Source organism: Haliotis rufescens, unplaced genomic scaffold (genome assembly GCF_023055435.1).
Source record: "Haliotis rufescens isolate VD_foot unplaced genomic scaffold, xgHalRufe1.0.p SCAF_1, whole genome shotgun sequence".
NCBI lineage: Eukaryota > Metazoa > Mollusca > Gastropoda > Lepetellida > Haliotidae > Haliotis > Haliotis rufescens.
In genome coordinates, this window is record NW_025963779.1 from 80256689 (window position 1) to 80280633 (window position 23945).

The 23945-nt window shown below is 40.5% G+C and overlaps 2 protein-coding genes across 6 annotated transcripts; one reads left to right on the top strand and one right to left on the bottom strand.

The window, feature by feature from the left end:
- Positions 1-3607: 3607 nt before the first annotated feature.
- LOC124143753 lies at positions 3608-17535 on the top strand. 4 transcript variants are annotated; one of them, XM_048401896.1, is made up of 13 exons: positions 3608-3743; positions 4020-4063; positions 5083-5259; positions 5647-5833; positions 6485-6574; positions 7262-7342; positions 8138-8337; positions 10755-10861; positions 11983-12173; positions 13131-13342; positions 13784-13845; positions 14493-14597; positions 14891-17535. In XM_048401896.1, the coding sequence occupies exons 3-13, from the start codon at positions 5096-5098 to the stop codon at positions 16426-16428; spliced, it is 2937 nt and encodes a 978-aa protein (XP_048257853.1). In that variant the 5' UTR covers positions 3608-3743; positions 4020-4063; positions 5083-5095; the 3' UTR covers positions 16429-17535. The 4 variants fall into 4 exon arrangements, with proteins under 4 accessions (XP_048257853.1, XP_048257858.1, XP_048257862.1 ...); XM_048401905.1 differs by having other exon boundaries at positions 3627-4063; positions 14891-15141; positions 15232-17535; XM_048401898.1 differs by having other exon boundaries at positions 3627-3743; positions 4008-4063.
- Positions 17536-19231: 1696 nt separating this feature from the next.
- LOC124143752 (carbohydrate sulfotransferase 13-like) lies at positions 19232-23620 on the bottom strand. 2 transcript variants are annotated; one of them, XM_046512821.2, is made up of 4 exons: positions 23480-23620; positions 22451-22588; positions 21125-21219; positions 19232-20651 (listed from the first exon to the last, which is right to left on the bottom strand). In XM_046512821.2, the coding sequence occupies exons 2-4, from the start codon at positions 22566-22568 to the stop codon at positions 19509-19511; spliced, it is 1356 nt and encodes a 451-aa protein (XP_046368777.2). In that variant the 5' UTR covers positions 22569-22588; positions 23480-23620; the 3' UTR covers positions 19232-19508. The 2 variants fall into 2 exon arrangements, with proteins under 2 accessions (XP_046368777.2, XP_048257873.1); XM_048401916.1 differs by lacking the exon at positions 23480-23620 and having other exon boundaries at positions 22451-22709.
- Between the last annotated feature and the right edge of the window lie 325 nt (positions 23621-23945).

Genomic DNA, 23945 nt, shown 5'->3' on the forward strand with positions numbered 1-23945 from the left:
TCATATGGAGGATGTTTAAGACATGTTTACATCATATGGAGGACCTTGGGAGTGTACAAGTACATTCATCTACAATTGTGTCACTAGTGATGTGAGTTAAGAGTGGCACTTCTTTATTAATGTGGGGCGGTCGGGTAGCCTAGTGGTTAAAGCGTTCGCTCCTTACGCCGAAGACCCTGGTTCGATTCCCGACATGGGTACAATGTGTGAAGCCCATTTCTGGTGTCCCCCGCCGTGATATTGCTGGAATATTGCTAAAAGCAGCGTAAAACCATACTCACTCACTCACTCACTTTATTGATGTATCAGCGACCAGATCTCTGGTAGTTCATGGTATTGTATATTTGTAATATTTTGTATGGCACTATGAATCCTGTGTACTGATGTACTATATCACACTGATCTGATGAGTTTGTTTTGTACATTGTGAGATCTGCAGTTCTTTGTGTTTCTGTTAGTTCAGTTTGTGATAAGCAGAACTAGTTTGGTGTTTTGTTGTTCATAGCTGGCCTCTTAATATTACCAAACGATGTTTCGTGGCATTAATTTACGATTTGATAATAATCTGGTTTTAATTGTGTACAAATTCATTTAAATGTGTCTGCTAAAATCATTAAGAGGGGACACTATATTTGTTTATTTGATATAATAATATGTATTTGTGATATTAATCATAATTGTATGTGATAGTATAGCATGCTTTAAACATTTAACACATTAAAGATCTGTCCTTGTTTGCCATTTATGTCATTTAATCAAATACTCATTTATTTTGAGTGTATTTACTGGAAAAGAACATTTTATATTCCAGATTGCAAACCATTTGAATTTAGGTGTGAACCAAATTTAACTGTTATTGAATGAATGTGTCTGAGTTCTGTAGGACATGAAAGGAGGGTACATGTTTTTTATGTTTGTTTAAAATGAATATTTGCTGTGTTTTACATGAATGCTTGGAGTATTAGTTAGAATCTCATCATGTGATATATTTCCAGGTCAGCATGTCCTGCTTGAGGCGTTGTCTATGTCATTTGTTAGTACAGGCTATAAGCTGAGTGAGTGTTCCGTATCAGAGACGTCCTATATCAGGAATAAGTATTGTCTTGTGAGAGCCTTTTGTGGGCGTAGTAAATAGTTTTTATTCCTAATGTGATATTTAAGATACAGAAACACACAAGGGTAATAATCTGTTCATTATATAAAATCATTCTTAAAATATTCAATATTCAAGAAGTAATTTCACTCAATGAAGTAATTTTAGAAAATGCATATGAATCCAACCTTTGAGTGAGCTATGTGATTGTGTGTGTGTGTGTGTGTGTGTCTTCCACAGTTGAAACGCTGAAATAGTTGTAACTCCTATTCCTTAACATAGACTTACAATAGTTGAAGTGCTCAGACAGTGCAAGGAGTTCAAGGCTGCCAATTCCTTAGCTGTGGATGGAGAAAATGAGATTGTTGATAAAACATTCTTTGATCAGTATCATCAGTAAAATAGAAATTTAGAAAAAAAACTATAATTTTTTTCTATAATAAAGACCATGCCCTATACAAAGTTCAAATCTATAACTTTTTTGGGGGGGACAATAGAACTGTCATATTTAAATGACCATCTGTAGATTTCTCATCGTTACAAATCATAACAAATTGCTCAAGAAAAGGGTACCATACCCCTCAAGTATGGTATACAAATGTCACACCTTTGTGTTCATTAGGGGGGTGGGAAGGAGGGGGGTATCTCCAGCCTGAAGACTGACGTCCTTTTCTCTGTTTTATGAATTTTTCTGATACATTTTATGTGCTCCTTATAAATGGCAGTTAATTTTCTTGCAGCTCATTATTTTTTTTGTATGGCATGGGTGGCCCAGCTGACCATGGTGACACAATTTTCTCTACAGAGTTAAGTCCCTTAGGCAGACACCCATTATCAGGGGTTTGAATCCCAATTCTCCCTGATGTTTGAAGGTTCATCAGCACCAAACCCATGGCCCTTGGTTTCACCAAAGTGGTAAACATCTGAGATGTTCACGAGTTCGAGCTTCCTCCCACATCAAGCCAGCATGCCATGAAATAAGTGAAACACTGTTCAAAGGGTGTTAATCCAAACTCATTCACTCATATATATATATATATATATATATATATATATATATATATATATATATACTGATTATGTTGTTGTCATGAATAGAATTGAGATGCTCTCCTTACTGTGCAATAATAGTTCGACATTGTTGTGTACTATATCTTAGTAATATTCACAGCATGCTTTCAGATATGTTTGTTAAATATTAGAAATATTACCATGTATTCAACCAGAAAAAGTGAAAATGAATAAATATTTGAAGTTAACAGTGTCTTGTCATTATGTACAGAAGAAGTCGACATTGAATAAATGTTCCCTTGTCCAGATGCCAAGGTGTTTGTCAACATGTGAGAGTCTTGCTGTATCCCTGAGCTTGTTGGGTCGTCTGTCCTGTTTAGATTCAGACTGGTGTTCCAGACCATGAACAAATGACCATCACTGAAAGAGATACAACAACCATGCACAGGGCTGTCATATTGTGCAACATGAGTAGTTTGTTGTTTTACACAGAGTCAGCAAAATTCCAGCTCTGTTACCGCGGTCTGTGAATGTCAAGACTGGGCCAAACAGAATCAACCCTGTCACCAAGTCTGACCACCCAATTCATGTTAGTTGACAAGTGTAGGTTACTGGGAAGATGGTCTCTCCTGGGATGCCCATGAGGATTCTAAACATCTGCTTGTCCTGTGTCATACTGGATCAGACTGGGTCATACAGGGTCATACAGACTCATACTGAATCATTCAGAATCAGCATCACTGGATCATGCGAAATCATACTGGATCAGACAGCATCATACTGGGTCACACTGGATCATACAAGTTCATACAGGATCATTCAGAATGATACTGTGTCACACTGGATCATACAGCATCACACTGGATCATACAGAATTTTACTGGGTCACACTGGATCATAGTGTATCATACTGTGTAAAAAACAGTCATACTGGATCACATGGGGTGTTTGACCACCTTGGTGAGTGAGCTGTATGAACAATGAAATATTATCCCATCTGGTAGGGCATGACTATTGTTGTGAGTTACTTGAGAGATGAACTTACTGTTTTAAATTTACAGCTAGGTTAATCGTAGCACGTACTGACTGAAGAGCAGGAGGTGTCAAATATTGATTTTAGCACAGTTACAAATCAACAAGCAACTTAGCTCTTCATGAACTGCACAGTATGTTCAATGAAACCAGTGAGGATGGGATGGGTATCATGTGCTGACACACCAAGGGTCATAATCAGGGAGAATGCAGTCCAGAGTCTAACCCACCATCATCAGATCCAGTAACGACGCCCGAGGACATGACTGTCTGTAGACAAGTTAAAAGCAGTATTGATGCTTTATAGACATCAATAAATAAACATTTAATTATATTGTCAGTTCCTGTTGATATTTTACGAGTGCTTTCTTTCCCTGAGATGCATTCCGTCCCTTTGCAGACTTGTTTACACGGAAGTCTCATTCCATCGAGCTCAATACAGCGCGTGCTCTGTCTAACATGTAAGATTCACCCAAACAGGTCGCGGAAGGGAGCTTACGTCACAGCTGACGCTTCAGCATGCGGAAAACTATGCCGATACAAGATATTGTTTTATGACTAATAATAAGTGTATAGAGCACTGTGTACCAGAAATCGGGGACTGCAGGTATTTATAATTCTTTTGCACTAGGAAATGTTTGTATGATGATTTATGCAACAGTAGTTCTTGCAAGTTTGACAAAAACTGCGAAAGTGATATTTTTCAGTTATCATGGTAACCTAGCTGTGGCAATAATAAAATGTTAGACATGCATCCCTGTTGTATAGAGTTTGTAAATATCGCAAAGAAGTAACACATAAATCAATCACATTTGTACAGTCTACGTTTGCACAGTCGACAACTATATTCAAAGCCGCATATATTCCTCAGTTTATGTTGTAGAATCTACGTGAAAAAGAGAGTGTGCAGGAACACTGATTCCAGAGGTACACACTGATACTGTAGCTGACGAAGTATAGAATGTTGGTCTCTGGACCTCATCACGGCACTGACCTGGACGTTACATTACTTGCCAATCCTACCCTGTAGCAATCCTACAACAAAACCTACCCATAAAAACACATACTGTATTCGACGTAATAAGCGCACAGGACGCTCTCAAAATTAGAAATAGGGGGCTCTTATTAGAATATTATTTTGGTGAAAAAAACAGAGTTGAAGGAAAATTTTTGAGGTTTGTGCAGACAGCCTGAAATGTTTATATACGATAGATATATTTTTCCAGAACTTAATTGCCCATAATTAAGGGTGCATATAACACACGAGTGCGTATTATAAGCCAATAAATAAGCCTTGTGTACATTGATCAATCGGAAGCTGTGCTAATTGGGATTGTTCTCTAGCCAATATATTAGCAAATATCGCAGTGGGCGCTTATTAGATGTATTAATGTATCATTGCATGTATAACATGCCATGTATAGGAACTTATAACAAATGTTATATCTGGGATAACACTTTCTCAGTAAAGTACAGATTCTCGTGCTTTTTGGGGTTGAGTCCCATCCAGGATTCGAACCCACACTTGCCAGAGTGAGGCACCTAATCGCCAGCACACAAAGTCAGCGATCTAACCCACTCAGCCACTGAGGCTTCCATATAAATGAAAGTCCAACAACTGGCAGTCTAGATCACGTACTTTGAGTACCCCTCTGACAAGTGTAAATACACACTGTCATTTTAGAAAGTGGCCAAATGTAACAAATGTTATATTTGGGATAACACTTTCTCAGTAAAGTACAGATTCTCGTACTTTGTTGGGTTGAATCCCATCCAGGATTCGAACGGGACTAAACCCAAAAAAGTATGAGAATCTGTATTTCCCTAAGGGTAATATGGCCTTGCTCCCTATTATGACAATTGATAGTTCAGTCAGAAGAAAATGTTTCTCCTTAGCAGGATCAGATATATATCATGATTATCTTTTTTATTTACATTGTGCCCAGCTGATCCAGAAAGATGGGCGTAACAGGACTGTGGCCATTTTTGTCCGGATTGGGAACCGGGCAGTCTCTGTCCAAGTCAGCAGGGATGACCCTTGCAGTAGACCTCAGTGCATGGATATGTCAGGCCAGGTCTGCTAGCACTGCAGTCAAACAGTCTCCACGCTTCTTCATGATCAGGTAGGATGTGTTCACATTGTACTTTTCATGGACAATCTGCTTCAGGTGTCCAATCTGTGCCTTTATGCACTAGCCCCCAAAGCTGAGAATAGTCAACTTTCTGATTGGCTGGTTAGCCTTTATACATGTCCTACATTTGAAATTATATTGTCGTGGTTGCATCTCTTTGTGCTGGAGGCAATTCAGCAGGCTGGCTGAGAAGTCACAGCGTGCACGAAATTCTGCAATCTAAAGATTAAGAGTGAGTAATATGTTGAAAAAGAGGCTGAATGACAGGTTCAGACTTTCCGGTTTGTGTTTGAGCTATTATTTCAACACTATTTCTTTGGATATAATTTTATGTAAACCCAACATTTTCTTAAAAAAAGATTTTCATTTTATGAATAGAACCATCTTCTACCGGACAATTGAGCTATTGAAGTACGGGGTGAAGCTGGTGTTTGTGCTGGATGGTGAGGTTCCCAGGCTCAAGCAGGTGTGTCTTCACAAACGCCAAACTGTGCGCGGGTTGTCAAGAGCAACCAAAGCCGGAACTTCCTCGGACAGGTCACACTACAAGGAGACGACTAAAGTGGTATGACAACAACAGTCAATTTACTGCTCACCGTGGATGGCCATTTCTCTGTGCTAACGCTGGGTAACATGGAGCAACTTGCTCCGTCGTCTGGTTCTGATTATTACGCCTATTAGGGGGTGGTGTTGGAAGAGATTGCTGACTATATTTCTATTTGAATAAGGGGCAGTCGGGTAGCCTAGAGGTAAAGCGTTCGCTCATCACGCAGAAGACCCGGGTTCATTTCCCGACATGGGTACAATGTGTGAAGCCCATTTCTGGTGTCCCCCGCCTGATATTGAAAGGCTTGGTCTGAAATGATTTCCAAATAGTTCAGCTGCTTGAAACTCTCGGTCTGCAATGATTTCCAAATAGTTCAGCTGCTTGAAACTCTCGGTCTGCAATGATTTCCAAATAGTTCAGCTGCTTGAAACTCTCTGTCTGCAATGATTTCCAAATAGTTCAGCTGCTTGAAACTCTCGGTCTGCAATGATTTCCAAATAGTTCAGCTGCTTGAAACTCTCGGTCTGCAATGATTTCCAAATAGTTCAGCTGCTTGAAACTCTCGGTCTGCAATGATTTCCAAATAGTTCAGCTGCTTGAAACTCTCGGTCTGCAATGATTTCCAAATAGTTCAGCTGCTTGAAACTCTCTGTCTGCAATGATTTCCAGGTAGTGGAGCTGCTAGAGAGTCTCGGTCTGCCAGTCATCCACAGTCCAGGGGAAGCAGAGAAGATGTGTGCCTTTCTCAACTCTACACAGGTTCAGTAGCTCACTCTGTCTTCTTCAACATGTTCAGACCGCCTCCGTGGTCTTATGGTAGAGCGTTCGCCCGGAGAGCGGAAGGTCCGGGGTTCGAGCCCCAGCTGCGTCATACCAAAAGACAATAAAAGATGGTACTTGTTGTTACCCTGTCTGGCGCTCGGCATTAAGGGGCCAAAACAAGGACTGGTCGGCTCGGAGTGGGGTATTCATGTTAAACTGCGGCATGTGTGTGTGTGTGGCTGCTTGTACTAGTCCGGACTGATGCCTATTTATAGTGCTAGCAAACTATAAATAGGCATCAGTCGGACTAGTACAAGCAGCCACACACACACACATACACGTGCATGCACGTCGCTATATAAGTGCAATAATCTTGGACGCGACGTTAAACCCCATTTCACCTCACCTCACCTTCAACATGTTCAATAATCTCAATATGCAGTTTCAGATGAAATATTTATTCATGAATACACCAGAAAGTGAAGTTAAGATGAATGTGTTGTTTTTTGTCTACAAGACTCTTGATTTTGCTTTTGGCTCATTTGTAAACTGCAAAAGCAAATAATCATTTCAGAAATTTCTGACATTTTTTAGATTTTAAACTTACTAATTGTCCAGTTGCATTTTGTTTTGTTTGTCCTTTTTTGTATTGTGTTGTGATATTGTATTTCCCTGATTGTCCAGCGGGCTGATGCTGTATTGACTGATGATGGTGATGCCTTCTTGTACGGGGCAGGGGTCATCATGAGGAAATTTGATAAATCAGTAAGTTTGCTAACTTGATATGCTTTAACCTTAAAGCACAGACACTTGACACACTACATGACATCTGATATTATCCAATAACAATCCAACCCATTCAGGGATAGAAGTCAATATTGATGATGTGGCAGGTTAATGGTATTGACATTGTGACGAGTCTATATTTGAGGTCAGTGTCAGTCATGTGATCTGACCAAACTTTTTTTGGTCCATTTTCTATTGTTACAGCATTCAAATATATTGTTTCTCCACATGATAGGCCTATTGATTAACAAATCAAGATTCTTAATAGGTGTATTACAATAGTCAACTTGTCAAGTCATGAAAACGCCATTAACCTACCATTGACTGGTACCATTGAAATGCCACATAAAATACTATTAAAATACCCTTAAAATCTACTTAATGCGAAGCAAATTTAAGGGCATAATACCCTGAAACATAACCATTAAAATTACTTTTTAACATTATTAAAACACCAAATTCAAGGAGTTAAAATACCATTAATTTGTGAATTTAATGTCGGGAGTTCTGTTGTTTTTAATGGTATTATATACCGTAAAACTCACTTATTTAAAACAGTACATAATTAATGGCCATGAAAAGAATTTAACCACTTAAAATTACAAACCAAGGGGTTTTAAAGGGTTTTTTCTGGCAAAGACTAAAGTGACACCCAATGAAAATGTCATTAAAAATGTTATAGTTCCAATGAAAATATATGCAAACCTGATATAGCAAAACTATTACTGACTGGAACATAAGATAACATCCACTCATTCACAATCTGTTTCCCAGGACACTTCAGCTGTGAGAGTGAGCATGGCTGATATTGAAGGGGAGCGCGGCCACACAAGGAGGAGCCTGATTGGCTTCGCCCTGTTGTCTGGGTGTGACTACAATGAGGGTGGGGTGAAGGGGGTGGGGCCGGAACAGATCAGGACATTGTTCGATGAGATGAGGCGGCACTGCACTGAAGACGAAGACATACTCCACAGGTGTGTTGTCCAGTTTGTTAGGTAACCATGGTAACAGCATATCACTTTGCATAGCTATTTGTTCTTTTGGTTAGGTGTTATAACAATGGTGTGACAATTACCATGTGTTTCTGTTACCTCATCTTCTATTAGGGGCGGTCAGGTAGCCTAGTGGTTAAAGTGTTCGCTCGTCACGCCGAAGACCCGGGCTCGATTCCCGACATGGGTACAATGTGTGAAGCCCATTTCTGGTGTCCCTCGCCGTGATATTGCTGGAATATTGCTAAAAGCAGCGTAAAACCATACTTACTCACTCACTCACTCATCTTCTATTACAGCCCCTTGGGGACTCCGGGTTAGAAATGTCCCCAAGCAAACTGTGTTGGTCATAAGAGGTGACTGAATAGATTGGGCGGCCAGGCTCAATGACACAGTTGAGTGATGGAGTTTATACCCCAGTGGCATGAATTGTTTCTCATAATATCAATCACTGGATTGTCTGGTCCAGACTCAATAGTTACAGACTGCCTTCATACAGCAGGAGTATTGCTGAATGATTTTGAACAATAAATAGAGATTTTATTTATCATCCAACATCATTCTTCCAACTTTTTCAGTTTGCAGACAGTAATAAGCAGTGTCTTAAGTGTAAAAAGTACTGCTAACAGCTTCAGTAGCAGAGTCATTAGTGATGTCATTTGATTGTGACATCATGGTAACCAATGATGTCACAACGGTCTGCAAAGCATTGTGATATAATTTCTTTACAGCGATATATATCTATCTATCTCACCCAAGCTATATCTCCTGTGGGAGTCAGTTTTGGATGATAAACAAGAATCTTCTATGGGATTGATGAAAGAATAATGAACTGGAACCAGTATAATAAAATTAGCAGAAAAGTGTACTTGTTTTGCTCTCTTCTGTGCCATACGCCAGGTGATACACGTCCTCACTGGTTTCAGCAAGTAGTAGCCTGTGGGACCTGCTTCTCTGGTGACAGGATGTAACTGGAAGCATTACACCCAGTTCACTCATCACTCACTCTCACACTATGTTGCTTTATGCCACTGTGAGTGGTTTAACACCACTTTGAGCAACATTCCTGCAGTACGATGGCAGACTAAATAATCGAGTCTGGACCAAAAAAGTTAAGTTATTGATATCATGTTTGTTTGTTGTTTAATGCCGCACTCAGCAATATACCAGTTATATGACGGCGGTCTGTAAATAATCAAGTCTGAACAGGACAATCCAGTGATTGACATCATGAGCATCGACCCACATAATTGGAATATGATGACATGCATCAACCAAGTCAGCGATCCCGACTACCCGATCCCTTTAGTCGCCTCTTACGAAAAGCTGAGTCGCCTTGATATCGTGAGCAACTATCCATAATATTGGGGTAAGATATCACGCAAGCAATCAAGTCACCCAGTCTGACCACCCAATCCATTTGGTCGCCTCTTATGACCAGCACATGTTCTCACCAGGAACGTGACACTTATACTCAACAACAGTAGTTACAGTGGTCATATGTTCTTATTCATAATGTTGGATTGACTCTCTTTGTGGAGGGGGCACGGGTGGCCCAGTCGTCTAAGGCGCCGCAATTTGCTGTGCAGAGTTGCGTCCCTTGGGCACGCCAGAAACCTATGATTGTGGGTTCAAATCCCGGTTCGCCCCGATTATGTTTCTAGGTTTGTCAGCACCATACCCGTGCTCGTGGGTTTCACTGAAGTTGTAAATGTCTGAGACCTGCATCACTTCAGGCTTTCCTCCCACATTAAGCTGACACGCTGTGATATAACTGGAATACTGTTAGAAGCGGCGCTAAACCCAACTCATTCACTCACTCTTTGTGGAAGATTTCAAGTGTTCTGATGTTTCATTGGGATGAAGATGGACTTCATCGGCTTTCCAATGATTTTAAATTAAATTTTGAATTCAGATCTGCCAACAATTTGTTTGTACTTTGATAAGTTGGTGTGAAATGTTACTTTCTTGAACCAATAGCAATGTACTAAAGTTTAAAAGGGAAAGAAAATATGAAGTGTGACTTTTTTACCCTTGTACACATTAAGCTACCTGGTCGGTGGTTTGTAAGACTGATCTGCCAGCAGTCCATGTTGTCATAGGTTCTGTGGAGAGCAAGTGGCCCTATTGTCTGGGCTGCTCAAACTGGCTGTGCATGACAGGATCTAGACCAACATTTAGTCCCAGTAATTAAGTTATCCTATTTATGAATATATATCTACAAAATAAAAAAAATCCAAATGGAGCCAAGAACAATGCTTAATTTCAGTGCTGAGGCAGTCTAGACTTGCCAAATCATTCTAGACTTGAGTTGGGTTAATTTTTATCCCCCGCCCAAGAAATTTTAGACGTTTTTATTTTTTTTACATCTGCTTCATTGGACTGTGAATCTGTTCCAGAATCCTTGGATGGAAAGACAACCGTAGTCTACTAGATCTTGCTGAGATGAAGAAAACACTTGACTGTTCCAAGAGAGAGACCCACTGCTCCAGGTGTTGTCATACAGGTGAGTTGAAGAAAACACCTGACTGTACCAAGAGAGAGACCCACTGCTCAAGGTGTTGTCATACAGGTGAGTTGAAGAAAACACCTGACTGTACCAAGAGAGAGAGACCCACTGCTCCAGGTGTTGTCACACAGGTGAGTTGAAGAAAACACCTGACTGTACCAAGAGAGAGACCCACTGCTCCAGGTGTTGTCATACAGGTGAGTTGAAGAAAACACCTGACTGTACCAAGAGAGAGAGACCCACTGCTCCAGGTGTTGTCACACAGGTGAGTTGAAGAAAACACCTGACTGTACCAAGAGAGAGACCCACTGCTCCAGGTGTTGTCACACAGGTGAGTTGAAGAAAACACCTGACTGTACCAAGAGAGAGACCCACTGCTCCAGGTGTTGTCACACAGGTGAGGTAAAGAAAACACCTGACTGTACCAAGAGAGAGACCCACTGCTCAAGGTGTCGTCATACAGGTGAGTTGAAGAAAACACCTGACTGTACCAAGAGAGAGACCCACTGCTCAAGGTGTTGTCATACAGGTGAGTTCAAGAAAGCACCTGACTGTACCAAGAGAGAGACCCACTGCTCAAGGTGTTGTCACACAGGTGAGTTGAAGAAAACACCTGACTGTACCAAGAGAGAGACCCACTGCTCAAGGTGTTGTCATACAGGTGAGTTCAAGAAAGCACCTGACTGTACCAAGAGAGAGACCCACTGCTCAAGGTGTTGTCATACAGGTGAGTTGAAGAAAGCACCTGACTGTACCAAGAGAGAGACCCACTGCTCCAGGTGTTGTCATACAGGTGAGGTAAAGGAAACACCTGACTGTACCAAGATAGAGACCCACTGCTCCAGGTGTCGTCACACAGGTGAGGTAAAGGAAACACCTGACTGTACCAAGATAGAGACCCACTGCTCCAGGTGTCGTCACACAGGTGAGGTAAAGGAAACACCTGACTATACGGGCTGGGATTATGTTTGGAGACTTATATTTTTTCAGCTCCAGCAACAAAACCAGAAATTTTGTTAATTAAAAATATAAGTCTAAATATGATTTATTTTAGAAACATCTTGAGAAAAAAAATTCGTGGCAGACAATTTCACTGAAATGGGTTTATGTTTATTCAGGAACAGTGACAATTCACCAGAGTAAAGGATGTGAAGTGTGCCAGACAGAGTGTGAGTGCCAGCCTGATAGCGGAGTGCCATGTGACTGCACGTGGCACCACCAACAAAGGGAGATAACTCCATATGGAGAGGAACTGAGAGTGCGAGACAAGGCCCTGGAGGACACAACATTTACAGAACTCAGTGAAAAAGTAGGTGTCAAAACATCAGTGTCTAGTTTATAGAGTGAAGGTCCTAGCAGCCAAAGGTTAAGAGGTGTCATTTTTGGTTGGTTTTACAGTTTTACTTTGGAGAGTTTTACTTTAAAATCCTAATTGGTATCACTATGTTAAATTTGCGTCATGTAGTTGTGAATGAGGATGCCCTTGTTCAACTCCTACTTGTTTAGATATCCATAAGCCCTGGCGTATATATATATGTATGTTCTGTACTTGGTAAGAAGTACAACAAATCAGGGATAACAAGAAGCAAAGAACACTTATAAATGTAAACCACCTTGGTTTGGAAGTTGATAACAAGTGCAGAACATATGCTGCATTTGGAGGAGTAGGATAAGTGCAGAACATATGCTGCATATGGAGGGATAGGATAAGTGCAGAACATATGCTGCGTTTGGAGGAGTAGAAGTGCAGAACATATGCTGTGTATGGAGGATGAGGATAAGTGCAGAACATGTGCTGCATATGGAGGATGAGGAGAAATGCAGAACATATGCTGCATTTGGAGGAGTAGGATAAGTGCAGAACATATGCTGCATATGGATGTTGAGGAGAAATGCAAAACATGCTGCGTTTGGAGGAGTTGAAGTGCAGAACATATGCTGCATATGGAGGATGAGGAGAGAGTGCACAACATATGCTGCATTTGGACGAGTAGGATCAGTGCTGAACATATGCTGCATTTAGAGGAGTAGAAGTGCAGTACATATGGTCTATTTGGAAGATGAGGAGAAGTGCAGAACATAATGTATGCTGCTTTTGGGAGATGAGGAGAAGTGCAGAACATAATGTATGCTGCTTTTGGGAGATGAGGAGCAGTGGATTCGGAGGAAGGCGGAAGGTATGGTTCGGAGATTTATTCGTGGTGTGCTATCGAGTTTGGAATGATTCCCTGACAGGGTCATTGGCAGCTATGTTCTCTGTGTTCAGGTTGTGAGGGAGTTCACTGAAGTCAGCCAGGAGCGGAGGATGATGATGACAACGTCCGTTAACCAGCAGCGTCTGTGTTTGGAAAAGTTATGCCAATCATTGAAGAACTTACTTCACATGGATAGCACCAAGGTGATCACAACAATGATCCCAGTGTTGGCATATATGCAGCTGAGGGAGGAATTTGATTGGTCAGGATTTAAGCCAATCAGGTAAGAGATGAACTAAAGACCGACAAAAGTGGTTTGGGTTTTTTACAGATTCCAAGATTTGTGTGCCCAGATGCTGGAGGCAATATATAGATCACACAAAGCATGGTCAATGTTGATTTGACTCTTGAAGTAAAATAACATAAATACAAACAATATAATATTTATAATAAACTGCCATGAAGTACAGGATTATAATATAATTTACTTCTTTACAACTATTGGGCAAGCTTATCTGTGAATAATGCTAAAACAAGAAACATCAGGTATGGCCATGTTGTGTTCTTATGTCTTTCTAGTAACTGTTGAAATCTGAATAGGTTGTGTCCATCATTTTGTGCATTAATGTTCTGGTACATGTTTGTATATTCATGGATATAAATAATTTTTCTCTGAAACATCCAACATTCATCATTTATTAGTTCTCATTGTTGAATATTTCAGCATACAGAAGGCTTGTCAGAGGAACTTTGTGGATTGCTATCAGACAGTTTGGTCAAAGTTAGGTAAGCTTGGATGTAAAGAGTTGACAGCCTTATATACACCTTGAGAAAAGTTAAGCACCCCCAGGATATTTTCAATGACAAATGAAACAAGTGCTGGAAAGAAATTGCTGAGCACGGATAAATGTACGTGATCTGTAAGAACAACCCTCTGACAAAAAGAAACCAGTATATTGTAGTTCAGCCACCACTGATGTCTTCACCCCAAACCAATGTCCCTTTTAGTGAGGAGATGCAGTCTTCCAAAACCTCAGTCGTCCATCTGTGACATGGAGCAGGGGCCCCTCTTTCATCCAACAATTGATTTTCCACCAGGCTGTCAGATAACGTGCCCGTTGTGCTAAACACCATGTCAAACAGAACGCTGAAGGTAGTCTGCCCCTAGGAGGTGTTTGATAACTCTAGGACGTCTTTCCTGCTGCTCTCAAGCGGTTCCTCAAGGTTTTGGTTGACAGATGTTGATTGTGTAACCGTTGTAGCTTCAGGATGGGACTAGTTGCAAATGGCTGTTGTCTTACTAATCAAAGCAGTGGCCAGATTTGATGCTTGTACATACTGGATTTTAGATAACCATGCAGATTATCCATGTTGTATCCTTTCTTAACAATGTCATGACAATATCATGTCAACCTCATGTCCATGTCTGGTAGATGATGACCGCTGGACCACAGGAGAGTTCTACACTATTGATGTGGAAGAGAACCTGTTCCAGACAAGATGCCCAGAACTTGTCTCACGTTTTGAGGAGGAATTAGGTGTGTAGAGTAACCATGGCAACAAGCTGTTGGTGCTATAAGTTTTTCTTACTCATAATCAGTGACTGAGTTTCATATTATACTTAGACCTGGCCTCGCTTAGAGAACTAATATCCTTGAAACGATATAAGGTGTACATTGCTCTCTTGGTATTGAAATTAACAGAATCAAAAGACAACACAACATCATGTATTCTCAATATGAGTAGGACTCTGTGACAAGGCAAAACAGAACTCTGCTATGATTACACACTATGTATTATTACCATTCATATGTTTATTTTGTTTGTAAAGCTAAGAAGAAGGTTCCTGTAACTCCTGGCAACCAGTCAAGTATCAGAGATATGCTGTTGACGCCAGGACCCCTAAGGAAGAAATCCGAAGATGAAAGACTAAATGAAGACACTCCTTTGAAACCTGGTTACAGTTGGCAGAAGGAAAATGTCAACAAGTGCAAGAAGAAAATTGACTTTGATACAACAAGATTGACATCACAGCCTATTCAGAAGAAAAAACGGGACTCATCATCTCAACAACAGAGGCAGGTGTCCAGTCAAACAGCTGTAGATGACGATCAACAACAGAGCCAGGTGTCTAGTCAAACAGCTGTAGATGACGATCAACAACAGGGGCAGGTGTCCAGTCAAACAGCTGTAGATGACGATCAACAACAGAGGCAGGTGTCCAGTCAAACAGCTGTAGATGACGATCAACAACAGAGGCAGGTGTCTAGTCAAGCAGCTGTAGATGACGATCAACAACAGAGGCAGGTGTCCAGTCAAACAGCTGTAGATGACGATCAACAACAGAGCCAGGTGTCTAGTCAAACAGCTGTAGATGACGATCAACAACAGAGGCAGGTGTCTAGTCAAACAGCTGTAGATGACGATCAACAACAGAGGCAGGTGTCCAGTCAAACAGCTGTAGATGACGATCAACAACAGAGGCAGGTGTCTAGTCAAACAGCTGTAGATGACGATCAACAACAGAGGCAGGTGTCTAGTCAAGCAGCTGTAGATGGCGATCAACAACAGAGGCAGGTGTCTAGTCAAACAGCTGTAGATGGTGAAGTAACATCTTTCCAGCAAGACACTGAGGAAGGGGATATTTCCAAGGGAAATTCAAATGACTCACAAGACAGTAGAGATAACAAACAAAGGTCCAAAAGTATTGGACGAAAAGAATCCGCTGAAGTGGTCAGCAGCTCTTGTCTATCATCTAAAGAACATTCCAGGGATGAAGATGAGTGTCATTCCTTGATATCTGAGGATCTGTTCTCTGATAATGATGATGTTGAAGGGGAAGAAGTGGTCATTATTGTAAGTGATAGTCAAGACTCTGACAGTGGTGGCACTCTGAGCAATGGGGCAAGACAGCACTTGAAACCCATGCCAGTGGGGCTAGAGGATCCTGAGTCCAACCCCCGAAGTGCAGCCAGTGATGATGTAATGGTAGTGAGAAGCAGTGACTCGGCCCCGGACCTGGCACTTGACCTGGACAGTGACCCAGCTGAAGCTGCTCCTGAAGCTGGTCCTGGGTGCTGCCTTGCTCTTGCAGCAGAAGAAACCAATTCCACCTCAGAGGATGAGGCTGTACCTAACATTGATGGAAATTCTAACACTTCTGTTATTGTGCTTGATTCAGATTCTGATTCAGATGTTGAGAGTGTGACGCTTTCTGGAACTGCAAGGAAAAGGACAATTTCCGGAATTATGCGAAAGCCTGCTAAGAAAAGTAAAAACACAATTAGAAAAGAACCTGTGAAGAAGCGGAGTTTGAAAGCAAATCAAACACGAATATACAACTATTTCCCATCTAAAAAGGGAACATAGTTCAGATCTGACTCTAAAATACAAATAAAACAGACAAAATCAAATGGAAAAATGTATAGCAGCATATTAAGTGGAGGAAAGCATATTTTCACACCCAAGTTAAACCCAGTGATTCTAAACTGTCTCCTTGGAATTAAGTGTCCATGAATTCACAACTAAACTTTCCATATGAACAAATACTCAGCTCAATGAGTAAAAGTATAGTAAGGATATTCAACAGATCCATACATATGTATGTTATGGTGCTATCATTCTAAGTGATACTTGAATGATCTGACAGAGTTTCAGAGGAGGTCCATCTGAGGGGTATGGTGATGTAGTCGTCATAGGCGCCCCATTCTATGTACTAGTGGTAGAGCATCTGCCCGGAGAGTAGAAGGTCGGAGGTTTGATCCCCTGAACGCGTCATACCAAAAGACGTTAAAATATGGTGCTTGTTGTTACCTTGTTATTAATGTTAAACTGTGGCATGGAATGTCAGTGGGATAGCACTATAATACCTGGCATAAGCCCGGACTTGTCCAAGCGTCCACAAACTCACATGCATGTCACATTGTTAAGTGCAATAATTTTGTAGCATTCATTAAACCCCATTTCCTCTCACTTCTTGCAAAGATTTTATTTCAGTTATGTTGTCTTATGTATAATAATATCTTCTTTCGCAAAACATTCACTGACATTGTCAGAATGCCAGTATTAGCATTTTAATGCCATTTGTTAAGGATGTTTTTGAACATTAACTTACAGAGGAAGAATGTATTGGTCCTTTTATTCATTTGATGAATGGATTAGTCTTTACATTGAAAAACGCATGTTGTATTTTTTGAATATCCATGTGTCCATATTGGTGTTGATAGACCTATGTATGGCATAGTGATCAGTTTAAACAGTATAATATTGTTGCCAGGTTGTGGTTTTATTCATACATTTGCTCGTTTCCATCCACACAGATGTCCATATCCATGTTATACTAATAGGATTAATGTGGCTTAATACTGGGACAGATCCATGAAGATCCCGGTTAGAATTGATCGTCAGCAACCATTGCTTGGCCCCATATGAAGATCCAGGTTAGACTTGGTTTCAGCAACTCACGCTTGTCATGAGTCAACTAACAGGGTCAGGTTGTCTGGCTAAATGACTTGGTTGGTGCATGTCATCGTATCCCAATTGTGTTGATCAATGTTCATGATGTCAATCATTAGGTTTTCTGGTCCGACTCAAATATTTACAGAGCGCCGTCATATAGCTGGAATCATGCTGAGTGTGGTGTTAAACAACAAACAAACGAATCAAATGGGTACACCACTAACAAGTAAGAGCTTTCTGTATACTGTGATGGGAGTGGGGATGTTCATGTACATTTCGTTGTTAAGAAACACATTGCAGGTAAGATCCGATTAGTTCCGATTTATTTTTTTCTGGTGGTATTTTGTTAAGTGTTTTATTCCAGTGATCTGCTTGAAATTCGTTGGTGAACCGCCACTATCTGTAAATGAACATTGAAGTTACTTCATCTTCCATAGCCAATACTGACGAGATCCACTTGTCCTTCATCTAGAGGTGGAGAACTGCATGTGATGTTTTTGTTGATTTTTTAAATGTGCAAAGTGTTTTACTGTTCAGTTTTGTTTTATTCATGAAGGAATTCTTCTCATGAGACCAATTGCGTTTTACAAAGACGACATAGAATGTTTTATCCCAGCTCCCAAGTGAAGAAAATGTTTCAACAACATGCTTGCCCCCTGTCAAGTGTTTTACATTGTTGCATTTAGTACTAAAAGTACGTTTAGGGATCGTTATGGTGCTTCTCATTACCAATACGTTCCACGTAAAATGAAAATATTCGAAAACCTGTCGCGATCAAACCATAACTTGCGTAGCATTACCATCCTCGGGGCAAGAGAGTTAACCGACTATAAACGTCCAGTTTCCACCCTTGCCGAATTAGGCTGGAATTCCGGGGTTACAGTTTGGCTGGACTAATGAGTCTATGCATAGTCCTATCAAAATCTGGAAACGAACTAGACACCCGGTTCGTGTACAACATGGATTTCAGCGTGCAGATGTCCGCCTGCAGGATTTGCAAAGCATGTGTACAGTCAACTGGGCGTCGACAGGTATTTTGCAAATCTTTTCATGTTTTTAATCAAGGTGCTTTGATGCACTTCGCCTGGTAAGACCCGTTTTATTACAATATACATCTTGATTATCGATCAGATCGTCTTGACCTGGCGCTGCTATTTTCTTTGAAGCAAATGCAAGTGGTGTGAGAGATGGAATCTGATTGGTCAATTGAAGGGACAAAGAAGGGAATAGTTACTGGTGGCGCTACGATCGAGCCTGGAAATTCCAGCCTAATTCGGCAAGGGTGGAAACTGGACTTTTAAGGTCAGTTAACGCCCTTGCCTCAGGAAGATGAGCATTACGAGCATTCCATATAATAACTAGCGCCCAGTTTGATGAAATTCTTATGGACAAAACATACCTAAAACATTCCCTCAAAATATGTTTGGCATTCAAGTCAATGCCCTTGGTCAAAGCATAACCATGAACGCTAGAAAATCAATTCAGACCTTGCCATTTTATTTATTAAAGGAACTGCCTAAAAGTGTATGACAATACCTTTATTTCAAAAGTAGTATTTATTATCATAATTTCTGTTTCAAGAACACCTTTAATCCTTAATGATGTTGACAATGTGCTAACATTTGTTTGTGGTGCAACGTTTTTAATGTCAAATCCCTTGGATTATTTTTAATTATCTTTGAATACGCATTTTGTTGTATTAATAAAGCTCGGAAAGGTATTATTGCTTCTGTCTTTTTTATGTCAGTATCACCGGATATCACGACTTACCAATGGTCGCAGTTGTCGCGACCGGCTGTGATAAGTTGTTCCCCCTTAACTGCTAGGATCCGCCGAATGTTGACTTTAATACCAGATTCATCCCATATTAAGAAAGCGGAAGTATGACTGGCCACACTGAGGCGGAATGTGATCGGGTTAAACGTCATTCCCTTTTCCCTTTCTTAAGACATCGATAGGTTATGTATTTATTTATCGTGATGATTACAAATTTATCCACTTAAAATGTCATAATAATCATAATCTAAAGCAGACCTATCCTTCAGCTCGCTCTCCAGTGCGTCAAGATGAGGTCCCGTGATGTCATAGCCAAACAATTCGAAATCGAGGTTAAACAGTGTTCTCAGTTTGTCAAGAGAAGATTCCGTTAACTGCCGATATGCCTGAATATAAGCTGCAGTCCTACTCCCTCTGTTGCGTTTCGAGGACGTTTTGTGTAATGTCACTACCATATCTGCGAAATTCTCCATTGTAACAGTTCTACTCTCCAGTTCAGAAAAAGGAAACTGTTCTTTTAAATCCAAGATATTTGCAATTTTAAATCGCCTCCATATTCTACGTAAAATGTCATGAAATGGCATATATCTCTCGAGATATTCTCTGTATTGAAAAGTCTTTCCAGTTACATCCAGAATTGAGTCAATTGTTGCCTCTAATTTGAAATCTTTAAAGACGAACCTGTTCGATGCATTCACTGTGCTGATGATGTGGAACACATCCGTTTTAAACGTCTCCATTTTCCCAATGACGTCAAACTTGACATTGCAAACGTCACATATCTGGGACGCGGGTTTGAAATGACTATCTAGGTATTTATCCTCTGTTGTTAGAACGTAGTCAATAAATTCCGAAAATGACACATCGTGTCCGTACCAACCGTTTTTCTGTGGAACCCCGCGAATGTCCTCTACAATAACTTTCCCAATATTCCAGAATGACATATTCGGCGTAAGGAATTTATCAATGTACGCCGAAAATAATCTTTGAAATGGATCTCTTGTAAACATGAACTTTGTATATCTTTGGGAAATTATGTCTGTGAGGTTATGACCTTTAGCAATAGCCTCCATGATGTTTTGTATGGCACCGACTCTTCCGCTAGAACACTCCTCGTACAACAGTTTATACGGTGTTTTCAGGCCACGAGCGTGTCGCCGCAACACTTGTAAGGTTCGTTTCCAGAACGTGCATCCGACTTTTGGAACTAAACAATACAAGAGTTTGTATTCCTCCGCAAACCAGGAACTGGATACGAACGTTGCCATTGAGAACGATGAGCTTGATGTGTTATGTGATTCACAGACGCTTCGGGCCTGTTCTTGACGTTCATTGTATAGAGATGTCTCTGTGGACCTCTAAAAACAAATTATATGTATTTAATTATTACATAACAACTGGTATATTAAGGTCACATAATTTCAAAATGACGTCGAATGCGGCGCAATTCCATGTGCACAGTTGCGTCCCTTAGGCGTGCCAGATACGTTAACCTCATAATCCAATCTCATCAGATTGCCTCATAGTCCTATTGTGGTTTTCGATTCCCGGTTCGCCTCAATAATGTTTATTGGTTTGCCAGTACATTACCCATGCTTGTGTTCAACGTCTAAGACTTGCGCACTTTGCCAACGATGCTTGATCATAATATCAGTCACTGATTTAGAACATATTTACAGGCTGCCCACATATATGCGGCGTTAAACAATAAACAAAACAAGCAAATTATAAAAAGCTGCAACTCTTATGGGTGGAAAGCTTATTCTTATTCTCCGCCGTGATATGACTAGATTATTGCAGCGAACATCAAACTCTCTCAGTACTTACAAACCTGGATATTTTCTTTTGTTTTCAGTTCTTTGAACAGCAGTTTATGTTGATTAATCTGCATCTTACTCAACCGGGTAAATTGAGTTGTTGACGGGTCTGGAAATAAGGTAAATGCATGTAGTAAATAACTACGTTGAATGGCAACGTAATGAGAATAAAAAGCAGTAAAAACCTACTTAATATTAAGGTGATATTTAAAAGGCTATGATAGATCGGATTGACTAACATACGAAATGTGACTCTCTAATTTTTTCCTTTATCTCCTGGAGTTTCATTATGCCCACATAGACAATATCACCCGAGTGTCTTCTATATCAAATATATCGACAAGTGTTGATAAATTTGATATCAAAAGAAAGGATGAGATACTGTTTATCATACAAAATCGGTCTTCCATATTTTTCAGTTTATAAACTTTAATAACCAGTGTTTTGGGTGTAAAAGTACAGCTAACCAGCATCAGTGGCCGAAAGATTAGTGATGTCATTTGATTGTGACATCATGGTACCGACTACGTTACAATGTGTTACAGTTTCATTTCAATTTCTCAGCCATGGAAGCCAGTTTTGGATGATTAACAGATTTGCATTTAAGAGGCATTTTTGGCATAAACTATAAGAATTATAAGACTGACTTGTTTGATCCAAGAATAGTTTGATAACTTAAGTTCTGGCACTTGCTCAGGCATGATTATTTGCAGTCCGGCGGTATATATATACCGCTCAAAAGAAGTTAAAGAACACCCGGATAAGAGAATGGGCGTGGCTTGTGTTGCAGAATAATGTTAATGATTTCGTACTGGCTACAGTTGTTTTTGCGTTAATCATTAAATAGCAGTATGAGAAGTTATTATTGTTTTATTATCTATAATAAGTTACTGCAATAGGTAAATCCATTAATGGAGTTATGTGCATAGTGTCTTGTCGTTAAGAGGCGACTAACGGGATCGGGTGTTCAGGCTCGCTAACTTGGTTGATTGATGCATGTCATCGATCCCAATTGCCTGGATCGATGTTCATGATGTCAAAGACTGATTGTCTGGTCCAGACTCGATTATTTACAGACCGCCGTCATATAGCTGGAATATTGCTGAATGCAACAACAAAAAAAGCTTAGTGTATACATCGCTTTTTTACTTTTATACTTCGTACAAACGAAGAAACAAATTGGAGTTGATTCTTAATTAATTACTGGTATTGTCATTTGAAAGAATGTTTAACTTGTTTTGAGTAGTATGTGTGATACATTGCTCACTGTGCCTGAAACATTCCTACATTAAATGTAACTATAGCCAGCGTATGTACGACTGTTCTAGATATCAACGTACCCTTTGAACGGAACACGATAAACAGAGCCACCAGTCCCGCGACGACAACGGCGGCAAATCGTTGTCGACTTCGTCTTGACCTCTCTATTCTCCACAGCAGTCGACCACACCACCTCATTCTGCAGTTGTCTGCCGTATCTGCAGGTTGAGATGTATACCCAAATAGTTTTCATGTTCAAGTAACACGATTCCTAATCACGCCAACTGAACTCCATGCTAGTCGAGAGCCGACACAAATGAGGTTCCTAACGCGACGGCGTGGCCGCTGCACATGCTGTCGAAAATTAAGTTGCCTAGCCCTGATTCGATTATTTACATATATACGATAGCTGCATCAATAAGGCAACATTTACTCCCTCCCTCGCTCACTGCTCCACTGGGGGACCGGAGGTATGTGTGTGTGTGTGTGTGGGGGGGGGGGGGGGGGGCGCGCCAGAAACCTATGATTGTGGGGTTCGAATCCCGGTTCGCCCCGATTATGTTTCTAGGTTTGTCGGCACCATACCCGTGCTCGTGGGTTTCACCGAAGCGGTAAACGACTGAGATCTGCATCACTTCGGGCTTTCCTCCCACATTAAGCTGACGCGCCGTTATATTACTGTCAAACTACTGTCAAACTACTGTCAAACCCAACTCACACATTGCTCCACCGAGAGTCGTGTGACATGCCTCACACAGTACACACATGGATGAATGCAAGCTGTTTACATCAATATAATGTACTCACCTCCTATATTGTTATGTCAAATGGTCAATATTTTCTTAGAATATGTTCAATATGTTTTCATACTTACTTCATATTTTCATAATCAATATTAATGAACAAACAGTACATGTGACATGACATATATCAGCGGTATATACAATGACGGGTAAAGTCAGTAAATAAAAGAGTTATAAAGTCAATAAGCAAAGGCCATTATGTACTTGCTATATAGACCGCCAAGTTTATCGGCACCAGCAGTAGCATTAGGATGTACTTGTACCAGTTTGTCCTATAATGGAAGTGATGCCCTTTCTGTGACTTACCTCAAGGCCTAGCGTCCCCCTATCAACATGGCTGTCGGCGCCCCAAGTCGCCTACTGTTCCCCTCTCAACCTGACTGTCGGCGCTCCAAGTCGCCCTTATGCAACGAAACAATTGAGATATTTCCACCAGCTGCTGATTGAGAGTTGACAGCTTGTATCCGTGTATTCAATGAAGAAAGTGTACATTTGATCCATGAATCAATGGTGTAACATATTGTATAAAATACAGTCTGAAAGATAACGAGTTCCACATTGTGTTATTGGAGTCATTGATGGTTTCTGTAATGACTTTATACTGCTGAATATATATTAAATGTTTGTAAATTTGTTTGTAACTGAGATTGTAGCGGCTATGATTTTCAGGGGATTTGCGTTCGTGCGTCCGTGCGAGGTTCCTTCCAAGAGGGCTCTTATCAAATCGATATAACACAACAGTTATCGATCAGTGTTTGTTAACTGTACTTAT

Bases quoted from the DNA above. Each gene is read 5' to 3' on its own strand.
- LOC124143753 (XM_048401896.1), top strand. From the start codon at position 5,096: ATGGGCGTAACAGGACTGTGGCCATTTTTGTCCGGATTGGGAACCGGG. The intron at 10,862-11,982 runs GTGAGTTGAAGA...ATGTTTATTCAG, and splicing joins CTCCAGGTGTTGTCATACAG to GAACAGTGACAATTCACCAG. The intron at 12,174-13,130 runs GTAGGTGTCAAA...CTCTGTGTTCAG, and splicing joins TTACAGAACTCAGTGAAAAA to GTTGTGAGGGAGTTCACTGA.
- LOC124143752 (XM_046512821.2), bottom strand. From the start codon at position 22,568: ATGAGGTGGTGTGGTCGACTGCTGTGGAGAATAGAGAGGTCAAGACGA. The intron at 21,220-22,450 runs GTACGTTGATAT...CCTTATTTCCAG, and splicing joins TATCGTGTTCCGTTCAAAGG to ACCCGTCAACAACTCAATTT. The intron at 20,652-21,124 runs GTTTGTAAGTAC...ATTTGTTTTTAG, and splicing joins AAACAAAAGAAAATATCCAG to AGGTCCACAGAGACATCTCT.